Raw genomic sequence first — 17196 nt, 5'->3', positions numbered from 1 at the left:
TTTTCGATTGGAATACCCCCAGCCGGTTTCTATGCACGCCTCGCCTCTCGGAAAACAGGGGACAGCGTTGCTTCTTTTTATGCTTTTAACCTGTTTTTCCGATTCATTCACCATTATCGTTAACGGTATCGTTAAGGACTGCGCCCATAACTGTGCATGAAGGGCAGAGTTCAATAAGGGGGATACGATATGGGCCGGGTTCTCTGGTTACTTGGGGAGGATGGGTAGGGGTTGTGGAAAAGCAGGCGGCAACAAGAACGAGTAAGCGAAGGTTAGGAGTGCGTTGTCTGTCGTTTTTTTTTCTTTTTTTTTTTTTGGTTGCCTATCCGGGACACCTCATTCGATTGGGGGAGCGCATTGGGGGAATGGGGTGATGGAATTGAGAAGAGGGACGGGATTCTCTTTTGGGCCCCTGGATGATGGGAGGGAATGTAAGATAGACAAGTTCGGATTGGTGCCAATGAGACGGATGGATGCTCCGGCGGCAAATTGGGTTTAAAGATGCTTCGTGGTCATGCAAGATAGTGTCTCCTGGGTTAAAACTAGGTGGGACCACAATGGTTGTTCTCGATTCATGGTGACGCAGGAACGCTTCTCGAATTTACTCGACGAACTGCAGCAGACTTTTTTCCCGTCACCTTTCGCCGTTCTCCCCCAAGAAACGCCGGTAGAGAGCAATAAACCCAAATAAACGCCCTTCTTGATGCAATGGCACATCCGCAGAGAACCCCTCCAGAGCAAAGCAAAACAGACAGGGAACCAAGATAGAGAAAAGAGAGGGGAAACCTTATTTCCTCCCCTCAGCATTCCTCTGATTCCGCCTCATCCGCCGCTCATTCCTCTTGACCCTCTCCCGGATCTCGCGCCGCTTGTCGCCGCGCACGCTGGTCCCCTCGGCCCGCTCGGCCTCCTTCTTGGCGCTCACCTCGATGATGGGCTCGTCCTGCCCGGCCTTGTTGGCGCCCTTGTACCCCCACCGGCGCTCCCACTCGCCCGACGCCTCGTTGTACTGCAGGTTGCGCCGCTGCTCCCGCGTCTTGGGCTTGATGCCCCGGCGCTTGGCGAAGGCCGACCATTTGGTCTCGGGCTTGGGCGTCGGGACCGGCTTCTCCCGCGGCAGCGCCGTCTGGACCGGCGGCAGGGTCAGGAGCACCCCCTGCGGCGTCGACGAGATGGGCGTTGTAGTGAGCAGCTGGTTGATCAGCGCCTGGGCACCGTCGCGGGCGATGCTGGTGAGGTGAGACTCGAGCGTGACGGTGTCGGTGGGCTTGGAGGGGAGGTTGAGCGGGTTGGGATCGTTGGCGAGGAGCAGGCCGAGGTCGAAGGTGTAAGGGGTGGGCTTGTCGACTGTGACCGGGAGCTTGGCGGGTTTCTGTTGAGTTGCGGTGGCCATTTTGGCGTGGAGCTTTTAGTGATGGCCGAGTGGTTGGCTTCTGAGGGTACTTGTTGGCGGCTTTCCCTCTGTAGCAGGTCTGCGATTCATATGCGGGAGACGGTTTGGTCGTCGATGTTCAATTGCGAAGGAACTGCCAAAAATTTGGGCGGTGAAGAGGTGCAGATGGCCGCTGGCAGGGGTCGTCTGCGGGGCCCTCGCAGGACGAACAGCTCGGCCGTGGCCCGTGCTCGGGAACCTTTCACGCGTTTCCGCTCGATTTTGTGTCCGGGGATTTCCAGAGATTTTGACGGCTTTGACTAGCTCCAGCCGGCTGCCCATTGGCGACTCGGACACCGCCCAAAGATGCAATAGAACCCACCGCAGCCGACAGAGACGACAAGAGATACACGGGCACACCATGTCGGCGCCCAATTGCCTGAGGTGTCTTGTGCGGCCCTCGCCGACACTTTCAGTTTCGGCTTCTCAACATGCCTCGAGGCGCATCGCACCCATCGCCCTGTCCCGGGCGGCCACGTTTTCGACGACACAACCGGCCGCTGCTGCTGATAAAGGCGGTCCCCAGCATATCCGTGCAGGGAAGAAGATGAAGCTCGGCAAGTTCAAGAAGAACAAGGTCGCTGACCGGGGCAAGCCCCCGCTGCCCGGCGAGCGAAAGGCGTACCGCAAGCGCATCACCCTCAGTAACGACAACGCCCTTCCGGTGCCGTGGCTGACCGACATGGGCCCGGGAGACTTGCTGGATCCAGGGAACGTTGCCAAGGTCATGTCGCTGCCGGCGGGCGTGCAAGACCAGCTGCGTGCCATTGAGGCTTTCAAACCGACGCAGTGTTGGAACATGTTTAGGAAGCCGTCGGTGCTGGTGCGGAAGGAGACGGTCGACATGATGGGCCGGATACAGAAAGCGGTTGCCGACAACAAGACAGCGAGGCTTGTTCTCACGGGCGAAAAGGTCACAGGGAAGAGCTTGATGCTCCTCCAGGCGATGGCGCATGCCTACCTCAACGACTGGATCGTAATCCATGTCCCGGATGGTCAGTTCAGCGACATTCGTTTTTGGTGAGATATTGGTTCAAATGCTGACCTCCCGCAGCCCAGGAGTTGACCACGGCATGCACCGAATACGCCCCGATCCCCGGCACGGACCCGGTCCAGTACATGCAGCAAAACTACATGCTCAAGCTCATCCAGAATATCCGCAGGGCCAACGAGAACGCCCTCTCCAAGACGTACACCGTCACCGCGCACCCCGAACTCCCGCAAAACATCACCGCCAACACCTCCCTCCTCGCCCTCTGCCAGACGGCCAAGGAGCCCGAAGGCGCCTGGCTCGTCTTCCAGGCCCTGTGGAACGAGCTGACGGCCAAGGACGCGCAGCGGCCACCCATCCTGTTCGCGCTCGACGGCCTCGCGCACGTCATGAAGGTGTCGGACTACCGGTCGCCGAGCTTCGAGCTGATCCACTCGCACGACCTGGCCTTTGTGCGCCTCTTCGCCGACCTGCTGAACGGCAGCGCCAAGTTCCCCGGCGGCGGCGCCGTCCTCGCCGCCACCAGCCGCAGCAACGCGCCCCGCGTCCCCAGCATGGAGCTCGCCTTGTCCCAGCGCGAGGCCGAGCAGGCCGGGGCCGGGGCCGGGGCCGAGGCCGCCGAGACGCCCAAGCGCGACCCCTTCTTCCGCGGCTACGACGACCGCGTCGAGGCCGCCCTGCGCTCCGTCGACGTGCTCCGCGTCAACGGCGCCAGCAAGCTCGAGGCGCGCTCCTTGATGGAGTACTGGGCCGCGAGCGGCGTGCTGCGGGCGACCGTGGACGAGAAGCTGGTTGCCGAGAAGTGGGCGCTTGGCGGTAACGGCGTGCTCGGAGAGATCGAGCGCGCAGCCCTGCTGACTATGAGAATCTAAGACTCCCGGTTGTGGTCTTTGGGGGGGGGGGGGGGGTGCCTTGTGTGAGAGGGCAAGTGGTCCATGTAATCCATAGATAGTGTCCACAACAAATGTAAACCTGTATTTATAGAGCACGGTTTGAAATTGTTGAGCCCTGATATCTATGGAAGGGCTTCTGTACGAACTAGATCCTCGGCAGCAAATATTGGCGTGGCGGGTTTAGGTAGGCTGTGTATGAAATTTGTCTTCGTACACGCGGTGGACAGTTATCTCGAGTCAATGGTGATCGTAGATTTAGAGCAGATAAGAGGGAATGGAACAGACAGCGTCAACGACCATACACCCTAGGAGGGCAACTTTTCCACCAGCCTCACGCTTCGTACGCAAACAAGCAAATTACATTAACCCCAATCTGCCCCGTAACTACAGCTACAATCACTCTACACGTTTTTGATATCCTCCCTCCGAGCCGGGGGGATTCCTCACATGAGACTACTCCTCCCGCCAACCTCCATGCTTCCCTGCCCATCCCTCATCTCCCCGCTCCTCCCGACCACAAACTCACGATAGATCCTCTCGAGCCTCCTCCTCTCGTCAGCACTGATACTCGCGCGTGTCCCCTCGAGCGCCTTGTCCAGGTGCTCCCACCGTATGACCACCTCCGTGTTGCTATGCGCAGCACCGGTAGCGGCAGCCGCACCATCGCCGTCTGCTTCCTGCACGGCTCCATTGGCGGCAGCAGCGGCTTTGCTCAGTTGCTTGGCGCGTTTCCTGGCCAGCCTGATGCTCTCCAGCTTGCCGGCGATGGCGGCCTGCTCAGCGAGCTGGGCCTGCCGCGTCCGCGGTGCGGTCGCCTGAGAGACACCGTCCTCGCCGTAGCGGAACTGGACAAAATCGCGGGCTGAGGCGGAAGCGGTGGACTTCTTGTTGGCGCCGCGGCGAGTGTTGCTGTTAGCGGCGGCTGGTTCCTGGTCGTTGAGGACGTCGTGAATGGCCTCCAGCTGGGCGTTGGACACGAGCGCCTGCAGGTCAGCGCCCGAGAAGCCTTCCGTTCGCCGGCCAAGTTCGAGCATGTCTTCCTCCGACTCCCAGACCTCGTCGGCAACCTTGACTTTCTGGGCGAGCGCCCGGATGATGTCGATGCGGTCCTCCAGCGTGGGAAAGTCGCACAGCAGAGACTTGTCCAGGCGTCCCGGTCTGAGTAGGGCAGGGTCGATCAGATCGGGACGAGAGGTCGCAGCCAGGACGTACACGCCTGACAGCCCTTCGGCGCCGTCCATTTGCGTGAGCAGCTGGTTGACGACTCTGTCGGTGACGCCGGTGGAGTCATGGCCACGCTTAGGTGCGATCGAATCGAACTCGTCGAAGAAGAGGACACAGGGTTTTGCGGCTGAAGCGCGCTCAAAGAGGTCGCGTACGCTCTTTTCTGACGCGCCGATGTACTTGTTGAGGATTTCCGGCCCCTTGACGCTGATGAAGTTGAGACCGCACTCGCCGGCCACAGCGCTGGCTAGCAGTGTTTTACCACAGCCGGGGTAGCCGTAGAGAAGGAGACCTGAGCGCAGTCGAAGAGGGCACTGAGCGAAGATTGGGGCGTACTTGGTTGGATACTGTAGCGTCTCTAGCAGGACTTGGCGTGTTTCTCGTAAACCGCCAATCGAAGAAAAGGTGGTTGTTGAGCTCTGAAGAGTGACGTTGCGCAGGGAGGCAGGGGTGAACCCCTCGAGAGCTTTGTCAAAGTCGGCGCGCGTTAGGTGGATGGATGTGACATCAAGGCTGGCTGACTCTCCCACTGACCGGCTCAGCGCCTCGTTGCGCGCTCTGGAGATGAGCAGGATCAGATCGCCCGGCATGTAGCCATCGGTCTGACCAGCAATGTCGAGAAAGTCGAGACTAGCGTTGAGAATGAACCCGCTGGGCTTGCTTCCGGGTTTTTTGGGGCTGGGGCTGCCTCCGCCGTCCATCCAACCATTCCCGTCGTCACCAGTAGCGCTACCGTCGGCAGTGGTTGGGCGGCTACTATGGTCTTCGATGACTTCCACCTCCTCTGGCGCAATTGAGCCCTGCTTGGTTATAGCTTCCATGATGCGCCGCCTGGTCTCTTTATCGGGCGCACTCAGGTCAACGATCTCGCGGACAATGTGTCCACCCACGAGGACGTTGTGCAGGGAATCCTTGCCCTGGCAGGTGGCCAGTAGGACCACGTTGCTGTCCCTGCCACAGTATTGCCTAACCATGGAGCAGATGGCCTCGCTGATCTGCCGACTCCGCCCATTCTCGTTGCCCACCTGTAGTTCAGTCTCGGCTGGGCACAACCGGTCAAGGTCGTCCAGGACAACGACTGCTTTGCCGCCGAGCCGAGCACCCCAGCTAGCGGACATGAAGAGGCGGTTGAGAGTCTCCTTAACGTTCGAGACTCTACTTTCATCATTCACGAGCTTCGTGCAAGGGAAGTAGGTTGCATGGTAGAGCCGGGATGCTCGCAAAGTGCGCACGACTGACTGTGCAACACATGTCTTGCCGGAGCCTTGTCCACCAGTCAAAAGAACAGAAGACATGTGCGAGAGGTGAGACTGTAGTTTCTCGAGCAGAGAGTCGATGCCGACAAGAAGCGAATCGGGCGAGTCTGGGACCAGGTCGACATCAAAGTCGGAGAGCCATGAGGGCTTCGAAATCGGAGGCTGGATAGAGATGGGCAGCTTCCACTCGGAGCCGAGAATCCAGTTCAGGGACTTCTTGCTTGAGCCTTGCGGAACAGCGTGAGAGGGCTCAAACTTGACAACAGCCCCTTCCCAGCCCTTGGGACACTCCAATCCATCGTGTACCCCAAGAACTTGGCCGTCTGTAAGAGGTCCCAACAGCAAACCACTCCCGTCCGCTCCGTAGATATGCTTCACCTGGTTCGCCGCCTCGTCTCGCTCAGCTTTAGATTGCCCACCAAATTTGAGTCCAGACGTCGTAACAGGCAGTGATGACTGGAAGGGGTAAATCTTGAGTTTCTGCACAGAGTCGCGCGAAATGCCTTCCTGGTCCGGCGTCTTCCGGGGCAGCGGGACCGGAGCCGGCTCAACTTTGACGACACCACCAACCATGCCCTGGCAGCCAAGAGCCGCGCACAAGGGTGATGAAAGCGCCGTCGTCTGTCCGTCTGGCGGCTCCTCCCATGGCCGGAGGCGGGCGACCACCTTGGCCGATGATTTTGCAGCCGGATCTTCCTCTTGCGGCTGGTTCTGCGGCCCGAGCGGCTGCTGGAGACCGGCGGGCCGCACGACACTGACAGACACCCATTTTACACTTTTTAGATCCTTCGCAAAGAGCAAGTCCCTATCAACCCAAACGCTGAGATCTCCGGACGGCGCCTCATCATCGAACCACTCTTGGCACTTACTCCGGTCGACACCCCTAAAGAACAAGACTGGTTTTTTCTCCTCTTTTGTGCTCTTCCGCCTGACTGTGCTTGTCGAGCTCTTGCCGCTCTTCCTCGACGCGCCGCCCACACTCCTGTTGTCCTTGCTGCTCCGGTGTTTCTGTCGCGTCTTGGGCGCCACGATGACCTCAGCATCTGGGGCGATCTTGGCAAAGGGTGAGTCGGCGGGCAGCGTAGGTTCTAATGAGAGCACTTTGATGTTCGCTGTGGATGTCTGCGACAGGTGCAGCGTTAGGGGGTGAGCGCCAGCCACGACGCCCCCGGGAGCGTAGGCGGGGTTGGGTACGGCGCGGATCTGGAAGAGCAGATTGTCTTCCAAGAAGGTGCCATGCAGCTCAATCATCTCCCAGTCCTCCGGTGTAAGGGGTTCGATGTTGACGGTATGTGCCATGGGTGGGTCGAAGTGAATGGTCGCCGTGACCTTCTGGCCGTCCCTGAGCCCCACGGTTGCGGCTAAGGTAGCGTCAATCTCGACGAGAGACACCTCCTGGTCGCGTGCCCCCCGTGCGCCGTTAATGCCATCTCTCCCTACGATCGGGGCGACTCTCCTCTTGCTGGGCATCCCCGTCCATCCGACATAGATGGCCTTGGTCGAGGGGGCAGACGCCGTTCCGTTGGAACCGGCTGAGGCAGAAGACACGCGGTAGCTGAGCTCGACAACGACATTTTGGGCGGGCTAAACGCACGGTAACTCGCGTCAATCGGGCACCGCGCGACCGGGGACGTACTACTTACCGTATTGACATTGGCAAGGAGTGATGCCAGCGACGAGGGCAGGTTCACAAAGCAGTTCTGGAGGTGCACCAGCGAGATCTCGGCAGGCGTCGACTGCGCATTCTTGCGCGGCGCCATTCTGGCTCAGGAAACGGGAGATGGCGGTTTCGGGGGATCTGCTATGTCTCCTTCGCATTGAGCAAATGGAAGTTACTGATTCACCAGCATCGGCATCCCGCTTTCGTAGCTCTCCTCAGGGGGCCATTGCTTGGAACAGGGCAGCTCCCCGGCAGTTTGAATGTGCCGAGGCATCGGGACCTGGGATAGTGCTCAGACCCGCTAGGCGTGATGGGCCCGTGGACGTTTTGTACTCTCGACCCACTTTCTTTTCGACCCGCTTCAACCGCCCAATCAAATTACACGGTCGATTCTCACGGCGCTGGTCTGAGGCCGTTGCGAACAAAATCGGCCGTCAAGTCGCAGCAAAATAGGAGATATTAGATAGGATGGGTGAGCCCAGTACTGCCATATTGCCCTCTCTACGTCCTATCTGGTGGCGTTGGTCTTATTTCAGTATATCTTAGCATAGGACGGATTCTCGCCCTCATGTCCTCCCATCCCCCTCCCCACCGGACCTCTCGCCATCATGGCTCCTTCAACCGACAATGATGTCCATAAGGCAGAGCGGCAAATAAGGAAATGCCGCGGATGGCTATGCGAAGGACCACACGGAAGGGTAACACCACACCGCAGAGTAAGAGACGAAACTGCAGTGACCTTGTATCCCGCGGAGCATGCGGTCGGGCGGTAGGACGCCGGACGGCGAAAGGCAGAGGCGCGGTCGCGATGACTGAGGTGGACGATTCCCGGTGGCGTTGCTGTGCTGTGTGCTCTCCATTTCGTAGCCGTTCGTCACGACGGACTTTATGATCCCCACCAGCTGCCCTCCTGCATTTGGTGCCTATCTTGGTCTATGTCAGGGGTATGGATGGGCAAAGTGAAGAAATCCTGCGGCCGTGTCCAGCTGGAGCCCGTAGACGTGCACAGACCCTACAGCTAGATTCCGCAGGAAGGCCAAGTGAAGTTGGCCCGCATATTGGAACAGCTGGGCTACCCGGACTAACAGCCCTATCGTACGATCCAACCAGAAATGCGCCCAACAAATGTACAATATACAATCCCGATACCGCGCCTGTGCGCCCCGTCTAATGCTTCTAAATGACTTGCACATCACAGCCTCTCATTTTCCAACATGTGAATCGTCCAGACCGATCAAGCCCTCTGCGTACATATGTGATGCGACAGGATAAACCGCGAGCGCGAAGTTACTCGTTCTGTTCAGCACATACCGAGGGGTAATGTGCTCGAACCCGTCGACCTTGTGGCCCCAGCGGTTGGGAGCAAATGCGTGCATCAAGTAGGTGTGCGACCAGTCTCGGGCCCAGCTCGGATACCGGTCGGGATGATCCCATCTGTCCGAGAAAGATTCGTCAAACGAAGGCAAGGGATCTCCTTGGCTGATATCGGCGAGGTTGGAAGGCCCGTCGCGCAGGCCGAAGAGATCGTCAGTGTCGTCGTTGTTCCAGCTCCCCGGGGCGAAGGCGTCGCGTTCCATGATCAACATCTCCCCCGCTTCGCGGACGAGCCGCTGACTGTATTTGGTGATAATCTCGTTGCTATGAGTCGTCCACCCGCCGGTATACGCGACATTCATCCCGTCCATCCACAGTTTGATCATCTTGCCGTGCTTCACCGACATGAAGGTTCCACTGTTCACCTGCCCACCCAACTGTCTCCCGGCGATGGCCTTAAAGCCGCTTTCACGGAGAGGCCTGATATCCCGTAGGGCGTGGACGTCCCAGTCGATATAGATGCCTCCGAATTCGTAGACGGCTTTGACCCGCACAAAGTCCGACTTGTGTTCCATGCCTTGGATCTCCACGCCGTTACCGGCATGTGTAGGGACCTCTACCGTGTTTATCTGAATGTCGAAGAGCGTGAAGATAAGCTTGTTCCATTTGCCGGCTAGTCCCTGGCGAGCTCGGACTATCGATTCACTGCCCGCCCTGACGTTTGTGTGGAGAAAGATGCTATCCGGTCGCCAGTAGAACCACGCGGCATATATGGAGAGGAAGTGGCTGAACTCGAAGTTGAAGTCTTTGCTAGAATCGGGCAAGATATAGACGAAATGTACGTAGTTCGGAATGGCGCCGTTGGGTACTCGGGCATCGCAGGTCATCGATGTAGTGATGTAAGCTTTAGGGTCACGGGGTAGGAGGGAGAAAAGGCACAAGATGACGACGAGGGCGGCGACGGCCCAAACGGCCCTTGCGTTGAGGCGGTTTGTGATATAATTCCGCATGCTGGTGGCCGCATTCCCAACGGACGTCGTGAATGACAAGGCGACTCTGGGCGCGGATGGATTGCCATGTATGAAGCGAGGCTTGAAGGTTTCCCGAGGTGCATCTCTGAGGTGCTTATCTGCGGTGCGGGGATTTAGGGAGGAAAAGGGATATCTGGACCAGGGGTGCCATGATCGCCCCGAGTAAATCGACCTAGCGATACACCAAGCGTAGCAGGCTGACACTATCTGATCTGACATAGCTTTGAAAGGATCGTTGGGCGCAATGCTGACAAGGATTGTCCACGTAAAACGCCTCCATCAATAGCTGCTCGTTGCGGCAGAAGCGCCTACGAGAGATTCTGATTGGCAGTCTGAAGTTTGGATCTCCCCTGATGGGGCATTGGGGTTCCGCTCAACTGGGAGACGGGCCATCCGTGGTAAAAGGAGGTCAGCTCGCTGCCATGTCCCATCTGTACTAGTATCTCTCAGTCATCGGAGGTGACGGCCAGGCCTATACCAAGTAGCGTCTGGCGTGTACAAGCACATGCCGGTCAGCGATCTATATTTCAACAACCCTAACGCAGCAGCATAGTGAGTGCCAATGGCAACTTTCACGAACCATGACGGCACTGCTCTCGGTCCCCTTCCAACAGCATGGACGAGATGATCAGACTGCGCAGTCTACATGATGAACCGCACAACTTGTAACGGGGGTTCTGCTAGGCAGATACGTGTGCTCGGTGATGATGGCGTTGGACCTGCCCAGGGTCACACAGGATGCTGGCCGCCAAGGCATCCCGTCATGGCTGTGATCCTAACTCTCCGGGTGTGGAATACCTAACCGGTTATACCGCCGCTTGTACGGCTCGATACAACTTGCTGGCTGGAGTGGGGTATCCAGTTCAGGCTTCACCAGGGCGAAGCCGCAGGAGGCTGTTGTCCAGGGTCAGTCATCGCTCATACTTGACGACTGATATTGAGTGAAGGGTTTCCAGTGTACGAACCACAACGGCAGCTTTTGCATCCTTCTCGCATCCTTCTCGCTCCCTGCCCACTTCCACAGAGACGAAGTACGGTGTGGTCATACAGACAGGGTCATGCTCGTGGCACCGACCGTAACACAGAGCATCAATACGCCAAGCACGACGCTTACGTGTGGTAGAGCCTGTCGATTAGCTGCGCAAGGACTACCAACCCCGCCCCCTGGGCTCAGCGGAGATCACTGGCGTAATTATCTCGCCCATAGCAATTGACGATACGATATCGAGGGAGAGGTTCAGTGGGAGGTGCCGCGCGGTTGGTATCCCTCGTAATTGCCACAAAGGCTTGTGATGCGTGATGAGAATGTGGAGCATTGGGGGAGGCTATGTATAGTCTGAGCGTGTTTTCTTCGTATAGAGGTCATCATTACGAGCTTGGCGAACCTGGGCTGTCACGGATGTGGTCAAGGCTGCAATGAGGCTCAGCGTCTCGGTCTTGAGATACGGAGTTTAGAGGACCAATGCCAAGAGTGACAAAGGCTGCAGCTGGCCACAGCTGCCATCATTCTTGACGGCCTGGTGCAGGGTGTTTAATGAGCCTTGCTTAAAGACGCGCGAAAGGGTCGCGTCGCAGTGCCCGAAACGCGTCCCCCCCTGTCCGCTGCCAACCCCAGCCTCCTCCCTCCAAAAGCGCTTGTGTTTTCTTATCGCAGATCCCACTTGGAGCTCGATCGCAACCACCCACCACCCGCCCACTCCTGGCCGCAGAAGAAACCGTCAATTCTACAGCCAAGGACTGTACCACTCCAGCAGTCATGGCGCTATTGCAATTACGGGCCCCCGTCGACTACGAGGCACAGCTGGGTATGCGCAGAGGGAGTGTGACCAGCCGAGTTTTGCGTTGCTAACTGTGGAGAAGCGGGCTTCGAGGCCTTCCTGTCTGATTTCAAGACCTCCCCCGAACAGACCATCACCCATGCGCTCGGCAACATCAATATCGACGAGGACGACCTCAGCGATGAGTACGATTTCATGGACGAGGACGACAATGCGCAGCAGCAGCGCCAGAGCGACAAGGCCCGGAAACGGGCGCCCCAGCACAAGTACAAGGACATGCTTCAGGAGCTTGCCGACAGAAAGATCAGCGAGGTCGTCATCGATCTAGATGATCTTCACTCTGTGCGTCTTACGAACATCTATCCCGGCTAGTTTCTAACAGACCTGGTGCAGTACGAGCAGGACGTGAATGAGGGGTTGAAGCTCGTGGAGTCGGTCGAGAAGAACACCAAGCACTACGTCGAGATCCTCTCGAGAGCCGTCGATAAATTGATGCCCCAGCCCAGCGGCGACGTCACCTTCAAGGACGATGTCCTCGACGTCCTGATGGCAAACCGACAGGAGCGCAACCGGCTGCTAGAAGGCATCGCCGACAGGATATCAGACCCGACCGTCCTGAACGACCAGTACCCGGCCCAGCTCACTCGGCGATACACACTAGTCTTCAAGCCGAGGACCTCGACACCCGACGCCCCTGTCAAAGCCCTCTCAGTCCGCCAGGTGCGTGGCGACCATCTGGGCCACCTCATCACCATCCGCGGCATCGCGACAAGGGTGTCCGACGTCAAGCCCATCGTCCAAGTCAGCGCCTACACTTGCGACCGCTGCGGCTGTGAAATCTTCCAACCTGTCACCGACAAGCAATACGGCCCTCTTACCATGTGCCCGTCCAAGGACTGCGAGGACAACCAGGCCAAGGGGCAGCTGTACCCGTCGTCGAGGGCATCCAAGTTCCTGCCGTTCCAGGAAGTCAAAATCCAGGAACTTGCGGAGCAGGTGCCGATTGGCCAGATCCCCAGGACGCTGACTGTCCTCTGCTACGGCAGTCTGGTCCGGCAGGTCCATCCCGGCGATGTCGTCGATATCGCCGGCATCTTCCTCCCTACCCCTTACACCGGCTTCAAGGCCATGCGTGCCGGTCTGCTGACCGATACCTACCTTGAGGCGCACCACATCACCCAGCACAAGAAGGCGTACGAGGACATGGAGATCGACCCCCTCCTGTCACGGAGAATCGCCAAGTTCACGCAATCAGGAAACCAATACGAATATCTCGCCAAGTCGATCGCCCCGGAAATCTACGGCCACCTCGACGTCAAGAAGGCTCTCCTCCTGCTGCTGGTCGGCGGTGTCACCAAGGAGGTAGGCGATGGCATGCGGATCCGCGGCGACATCAACATCTGCTTGATGGGCGATCCCGGTGTGGCCAAGTCCCAACTGCTCAAGTACATCTCCAAGGTCGCCCCGCGCGGTGTCTACACGTCGGGCCGCGGCAGCAGCGGCGTCGGTCTCACAGCCGCCGTCATGCGGGACCCCGTGACCGACGAAATGGTGCTCGAAGGAGGTGCGCTGGTCCTCGCCGACAACGGCATCTGCTGCATCGACGAGTTCGACAAGATGGACGACAACGACCGCACCGCGATCCACGAAGTCATGGAGCAGCAGACCATCTCCATCTCCAAAGCAGGCATCAGCACCACCCTCAACGCGCGCACCTCGATCCTCGCCGCCGCCAACCCGCTCTACGGGCGCTACAACACGCGTCTGTCGGCCGTCGAGAACATCAACCTCCCCGCCGCCCTGCTCTCCCGCTTCGACATCATGTTCCTCCTCCTCGACACGCCGACCCGCGAGACGGACGCCCAGCTCGCCAAGCACGTCGCCCACGTGCACATGCACAACCGGCACCCGGACCTGGGCACCGCCGACGGCGTCGTCTTCTCGCCCCAGGAAGTCCGCGCCTACGTCGCCCAGGCCCGCACCTACCGGCCCGTCGTGCCCCAGGCCGTGTCCGAGTACATGGTCAAGACGTACGTGCGCATGCGCAACCAGCAGAAGCGCGCCGAGAAGAAGGGCGGCGCCGGCGGCGCCAACAACTTTGGCCACACCACCCCGCGTACCCTCCTCGGCGTCGTGCGTCTCGCCCAGGCGCTGGCGAGGCTCCGGTTCAGCAACGTGGTGACGCAGGACGATGTGGACGAGGCGCTGCGGCTGGTGGAGGCGAGCAAGGAGAGCTTGCTGCAGGACGACCGGGCGGGTGCCGGGAGGAGGAGCCTGAATGCCAGCAGCAAGATCTACAACCTTGTCAAGGGCCTGGCGGATTCCGGGGCGTGCAGGGCGGATGATGATGGCGACGACGACGACGACGACGAGTTTGGGGTGGAGCTGAATCTGCGCAAGGTCAAGGAGAGGGTTATTGCCAAGGGGTTTACCGAGAATCAGTGGCTGGCTGCCCTGGAGGAGTATACCGAGTTGGATGTGAGTGCCACCGCCGCCGCTTATTTTTTATTTTTTTTTTCTTCTCCTCTTTCTTGGAACGTGGAACTGACTTGGATGATTTTCAACAGGTCTGGCAAACCGCTGGCAACGGGACTCGTCTGGTGTTCATCACCTCTGGCAACGAGAGGGAAGGGAGCCAGGAGCTGTGAGAAAACCTAACTGTCAGGTGCATTTCGTGTCTTTTGGGGGCGTAGGTGTTATATTTCAGTCTACATGGGCGTTCAGAGGGTCCGCGCTTTGATGAATATGGGCAGAAGAACGGGTTTGTGTACCGTCGAAATAGATAAATGTTGGCAATGCTACTAAGCAAGGCAAATGGGCTGAGCAATGATTAAGTTATCCACTTATCCTCGCCTTGAGCCGTTGTTGTCCTTGACCTTACAACAAGATATCGAAATAGCCGTAACTGCCACTCCCAAACTACCCCCGTTACTTTGATACAGATCAACAGACTCGAGAGTCCATCAAGAAACCCCACGAAAACAAACCCTAGCCCGGCAAACGCCTTCAGTTAGTACTCCGTAGAAATCATCAAGTCATATCCCCCGTCCAACCTACCGACGAGCAGCAGCGCCCCTGAAAACCTCCACCGTAACAACTTCCCCGCCGTAAGCAAGGTACACCCCATCTCCATTCCCCACATCCACATCCACCCCCTTCTTCACCGTCTCAAGAGGTATGAACCCCCTCGGACGGGCAATGTAAAATGCTGCTGCCCGGTCCACTGGAAGCCAGTGCAACTGCACCCGTGCATCAGATTCAGCTCCCCCGGGTCGGTGCGAGGTCAGGGATGTGAGGAACTCTGGGAGGATAGTCATCAGTCCTGTTTCCGTGGTGTAGGTAGGAATCTTTGTCCTGGTGTGGGCGGTGAAGAGGATGGAGGCCGGCTGATCACGGATGAGTAGCACTTGCGGTAACGGTCGGTATTGGGGAGATGGGGGCGGAGTGGGAGGTATATCCCCTGAGACTGGAAAGGGTTGAGGAGCTAGGTGGGGGGATGGTTGGGGTACAGGTTCTAACTTGGATTCTTGCTCTGGAACTGGAACTGGAACTGGAACTGGAACTGGAACTGGTTTGAGCTCGGGAGGACCGGCGTCGTTAGTCGGGCGGGGGGGTTGTAGGGAAACCTGGGTGGATGCCTCCAGCTCTAAAATGGAGTTGCGTGCTTCCTTCGCTAGCTCACAAGGACACTCTGGAGTAGACAAACCAAGCTTCTCGGGTATTTCTAGGGGTTGCGGTTGCGGTTGGGGTGGGTTAGGGGAAGCTGGTCGAGTTTCTGGCCTTGCCGACGAACCGACAGGAAGAGTTTTCGAATCAATGAGCAGTTGAACTCGGGATTCAGGTGCTGTTGGCTGAGAGGAAGGTGTCGCAGCTTGCTCAACCTGGCTCACCTCCAGGATATTGGTCAACTCTTTCCCAAAACTTGGCACTGCCTGCCCAAAACTAGCTAGACTCGACATGGATGAGGAGAGAGAGAAGACGGTGCTCTCGTTGGAGTTTAGAGATAAAATTGGGCTTGGATTTGGAGCGGCCATGATGTTCTGGATGGTATCCCTAATCCGAGATTCCAGGGCCCTGTTGAACCGGATTTGGACTTCAGAAAGCGCACGGATTGGCAAGAACCGCCAGCCACAGTATAGGTTTCCATGAGTTCTCGGCATGTAGAATGCGCCATGCAGTTGAATGAACAGGTTGCAAAGGTAACAAGCGTCCTTGCTGGAACGAATGACTCGTGGCCTCTTGACAGCAGGATGAAGTTCGTAGTACGACACAATCTGTATCTCAGCGTGAACTCGTGACTCTCCAAGAACTTTCTTGACGGTCGACATGAAATCGGAGCTCTTTTTGCCCGGGTTCGTCTGGAGTCTGCTGCAGATATTCCTGGCATCATAAATAATCCGAGCGCCACTTTGGCATCGCGCGAGACAGGTCGTGAGAGAGCACTCGGCGGGCACTTTCACGCTCCGCGAGAAGAGAGCTGGGTCAAGAGAGACCGTTGTGATGACTGTACGCTCGAAAAGTCGACTCTTTTTCTTAGATAGCTCGAGGAGGTATAGGGCGCACTCCAGGTACCTGGCGAGCTTGCCTAGGCGGCGAACGAAGCCTGTTCTCGTGCTTGGATTTAACTGCTTCGTACCGATCCCCGAAAAGATCTTATCAAAGTCGCTGGTCTTGTTTAGTCGATAGGCGGCCCGAATAACATCTTCGATGCGGAGTACTACATCCTCCGCTTTACAGGCCTCGAGCCTAGCCAACCGCTGGCGTAGCAGCGAGGCCGCGCTTTCGAAGCTTTCGATATCCGTTTTGTAGATTTTCTTGTTACCGTGGTTGAGGACAGCATTGACAATCTGCTGAATCACTGCACCAAACAAAGCCTTCCCTTTCTTACTGTAAGCTGCACCGGGTCTTTGTGAGGCGATACGGCCGAGTATGCGCTTTTCGCACATGTCCACTACAGCGCGGAAGACCTGACCCTCCAGGGAGGCATAGTCATCTGCATTATGCGGCGTAAGTAAGGTGCGGTCGAGTAATTGTTGCAGTGACGCACCATTTCTGATTCGGGAGAGGTGACCGAATATGTTCTCGAGACCTTTCTTGATGCGTTCCAAGATACCAGTCCCGGCCTCCGGTGTCTTCTTGTTGATGGCAACAACGATGCGAACACCATCCCCGCCCACCAATTCCTCAACACACAAGGCTATAACGTGACAAGGATCGTCTGATACCCCAGATATGAAGGCAAGGGTCCCCGTCAACCGTTCCTCTTGCTCGAACTGCAGTAACCGTCCTGCGTCCCTCTTGAGCAACGCAGGTATCCGGGGGTTGGCCTGCGGGGCAATAGGAGCACGACTGAAGAGAGATAGTATTGCGACATTCTCGGCAAGCAATTCAGCCGAACGGCTCAGGGTTGTCGATGTCATGTCGGTTCGACCGCATCACGGTCATGGTGAGTCGGACAACGGGGCATTGACGGGGTGTCAACGAAGCAGCTATGGAAGCACCACCAACAACCTTTATAACATGCACTGTCCTGACCCTGTAAGCCCTGGAGCTGGCTGGTGCGGGGTTTCATGCTCGCATTCTGCGGGCGGCCCTCGATGCAGGGCTTGCATCCCAT

The 17196-nt window shown here is 57.8% G+C and overlaps 6 protein-coding genes across 6 annotated transcripts; 2 read left to right on the top strand and 4 right to left on the bottom strand.

Annotated features, from left to right (window-relative positions):
• Positions 1-787: 787 nt before the first annotated feature.
• Positions 788-1393, bottom strand: RRS1 (Rhodanese-related sulfurtransferase; the record flags this gene model as incomplete). The annotated part of the gene is made up of 1 exon (XM_071056457.1): positions 788-1393. The coding sequence occupies one exon, from the start codon at positions 1391-1393 to the stop codon at positions 788-790; it is 606 nt and encodes a 201-aa protein (XP_070912558.1).
• Positions 1394-1793: 400 nt separating this feature from the next.
• MFIFM68171_01034 (mitochondrial 37S ribosomal protein mS29) lies at positions 1794-3295 on the top strand (the record flags this gene model as incomplete). Its single annotated transcript, XM_071056456.1, has 2 exons — positions 1794-2427; positions 2487-3295. 2 exons carry the CDS (start codon positions 1794-1796, stop codon positions 3293-3295), a joined length of 1443 nt encoding a protein of 480 aa, XP_070912557.1.
• Positions 3296-3759: 464 nt separating this feature from the next.
• Positions 3760-7556, bottom strand: PEX1 (Peroxisome biosynthesis protein pex1; the record flags this gene model as incomplete). Its single annotated transcript, XM_071056455.1, has 2 exons — positions 3760-7380; positions 7440-7556. The coding sequence occupies 2 exons, from the start codon at positions 7554-7556 to the stop codon at positions 3760-3762; spliced, it is 3738 nt and encodes a 1245-aa protein (XP_070912556.1).
• Positions 7557-8658: 1102 nt separating this feature from the next.
• On the bottom strand, positions 8659-9780 carry MFIFM68171_01032 (Glycosyl transferase; the record flags this gene model as incomplete). Its single annotated transcript, XM_071056454.1, has 1 exon — positions 8659-9780. One exon carries the CDS (start codon positions 9778-9780, stop codon positions 8659-8661), a length of 1122 nt encoding a protein of 373 aa, XP_070912555.1.
• A 1777-nt stretch (positions 9781-11557) lies between these two features.
• mcm7 (DNA replication licensing factor MCM7) lies at positions 11558-14227 on the top strand (the record flags this gene model as incomplete). The annotated part of the gene is made up of 4 exons (XM_071056453.1): positions 11558-11606; positions 11662-11921; positions 11973-14057; positions 14147-14227. The coding sequence occupies 4 exons, from the start codon at positions 11558-11560 to the stop codon at positions 14225-14227; spliced, it is 2475 nt and encodes an 824-aa protein (XP_070912554.1).
• Positions 14228-14632: 405 nt separating this feature from the next.
• Positions 14633-16999, bottom strand: MFIFM68171_01030 (uncharacterized protein; the record flags this gene model as incomplete). Its single annotated transcript, XM_071056452.1, has 4 exons — positions 14633-14965; positions 15470-16164; positions 16216-16572; positions 16627-16999. The coding sequence occupies 4 exons, from the start codon at positions 16997-16999 to the stop codon at positions 14633-14635; spliced, it is 1758 nt and encodes a 585-aa protein (XP_070912553.1).
• Positions 17000-17196: the final 197 nt, after the last annotated feature.

This window comes from Madurella fahalii (genome assembly GCF_045866475.1).
Source record: "Madurella fahalii IFM 68171 DNA, scaffold_1, whole genome shotgun sequence".
NCBI lineage: Eukaryota > Fungi > Ascomycota > Sordariomycetes > Sordariales > Madurella > Madurella fahalii.
Note: the sequence above shows the minus strand (reverse complement) of the source record. Positions and strands in the feature narration are given on the sequence as shown.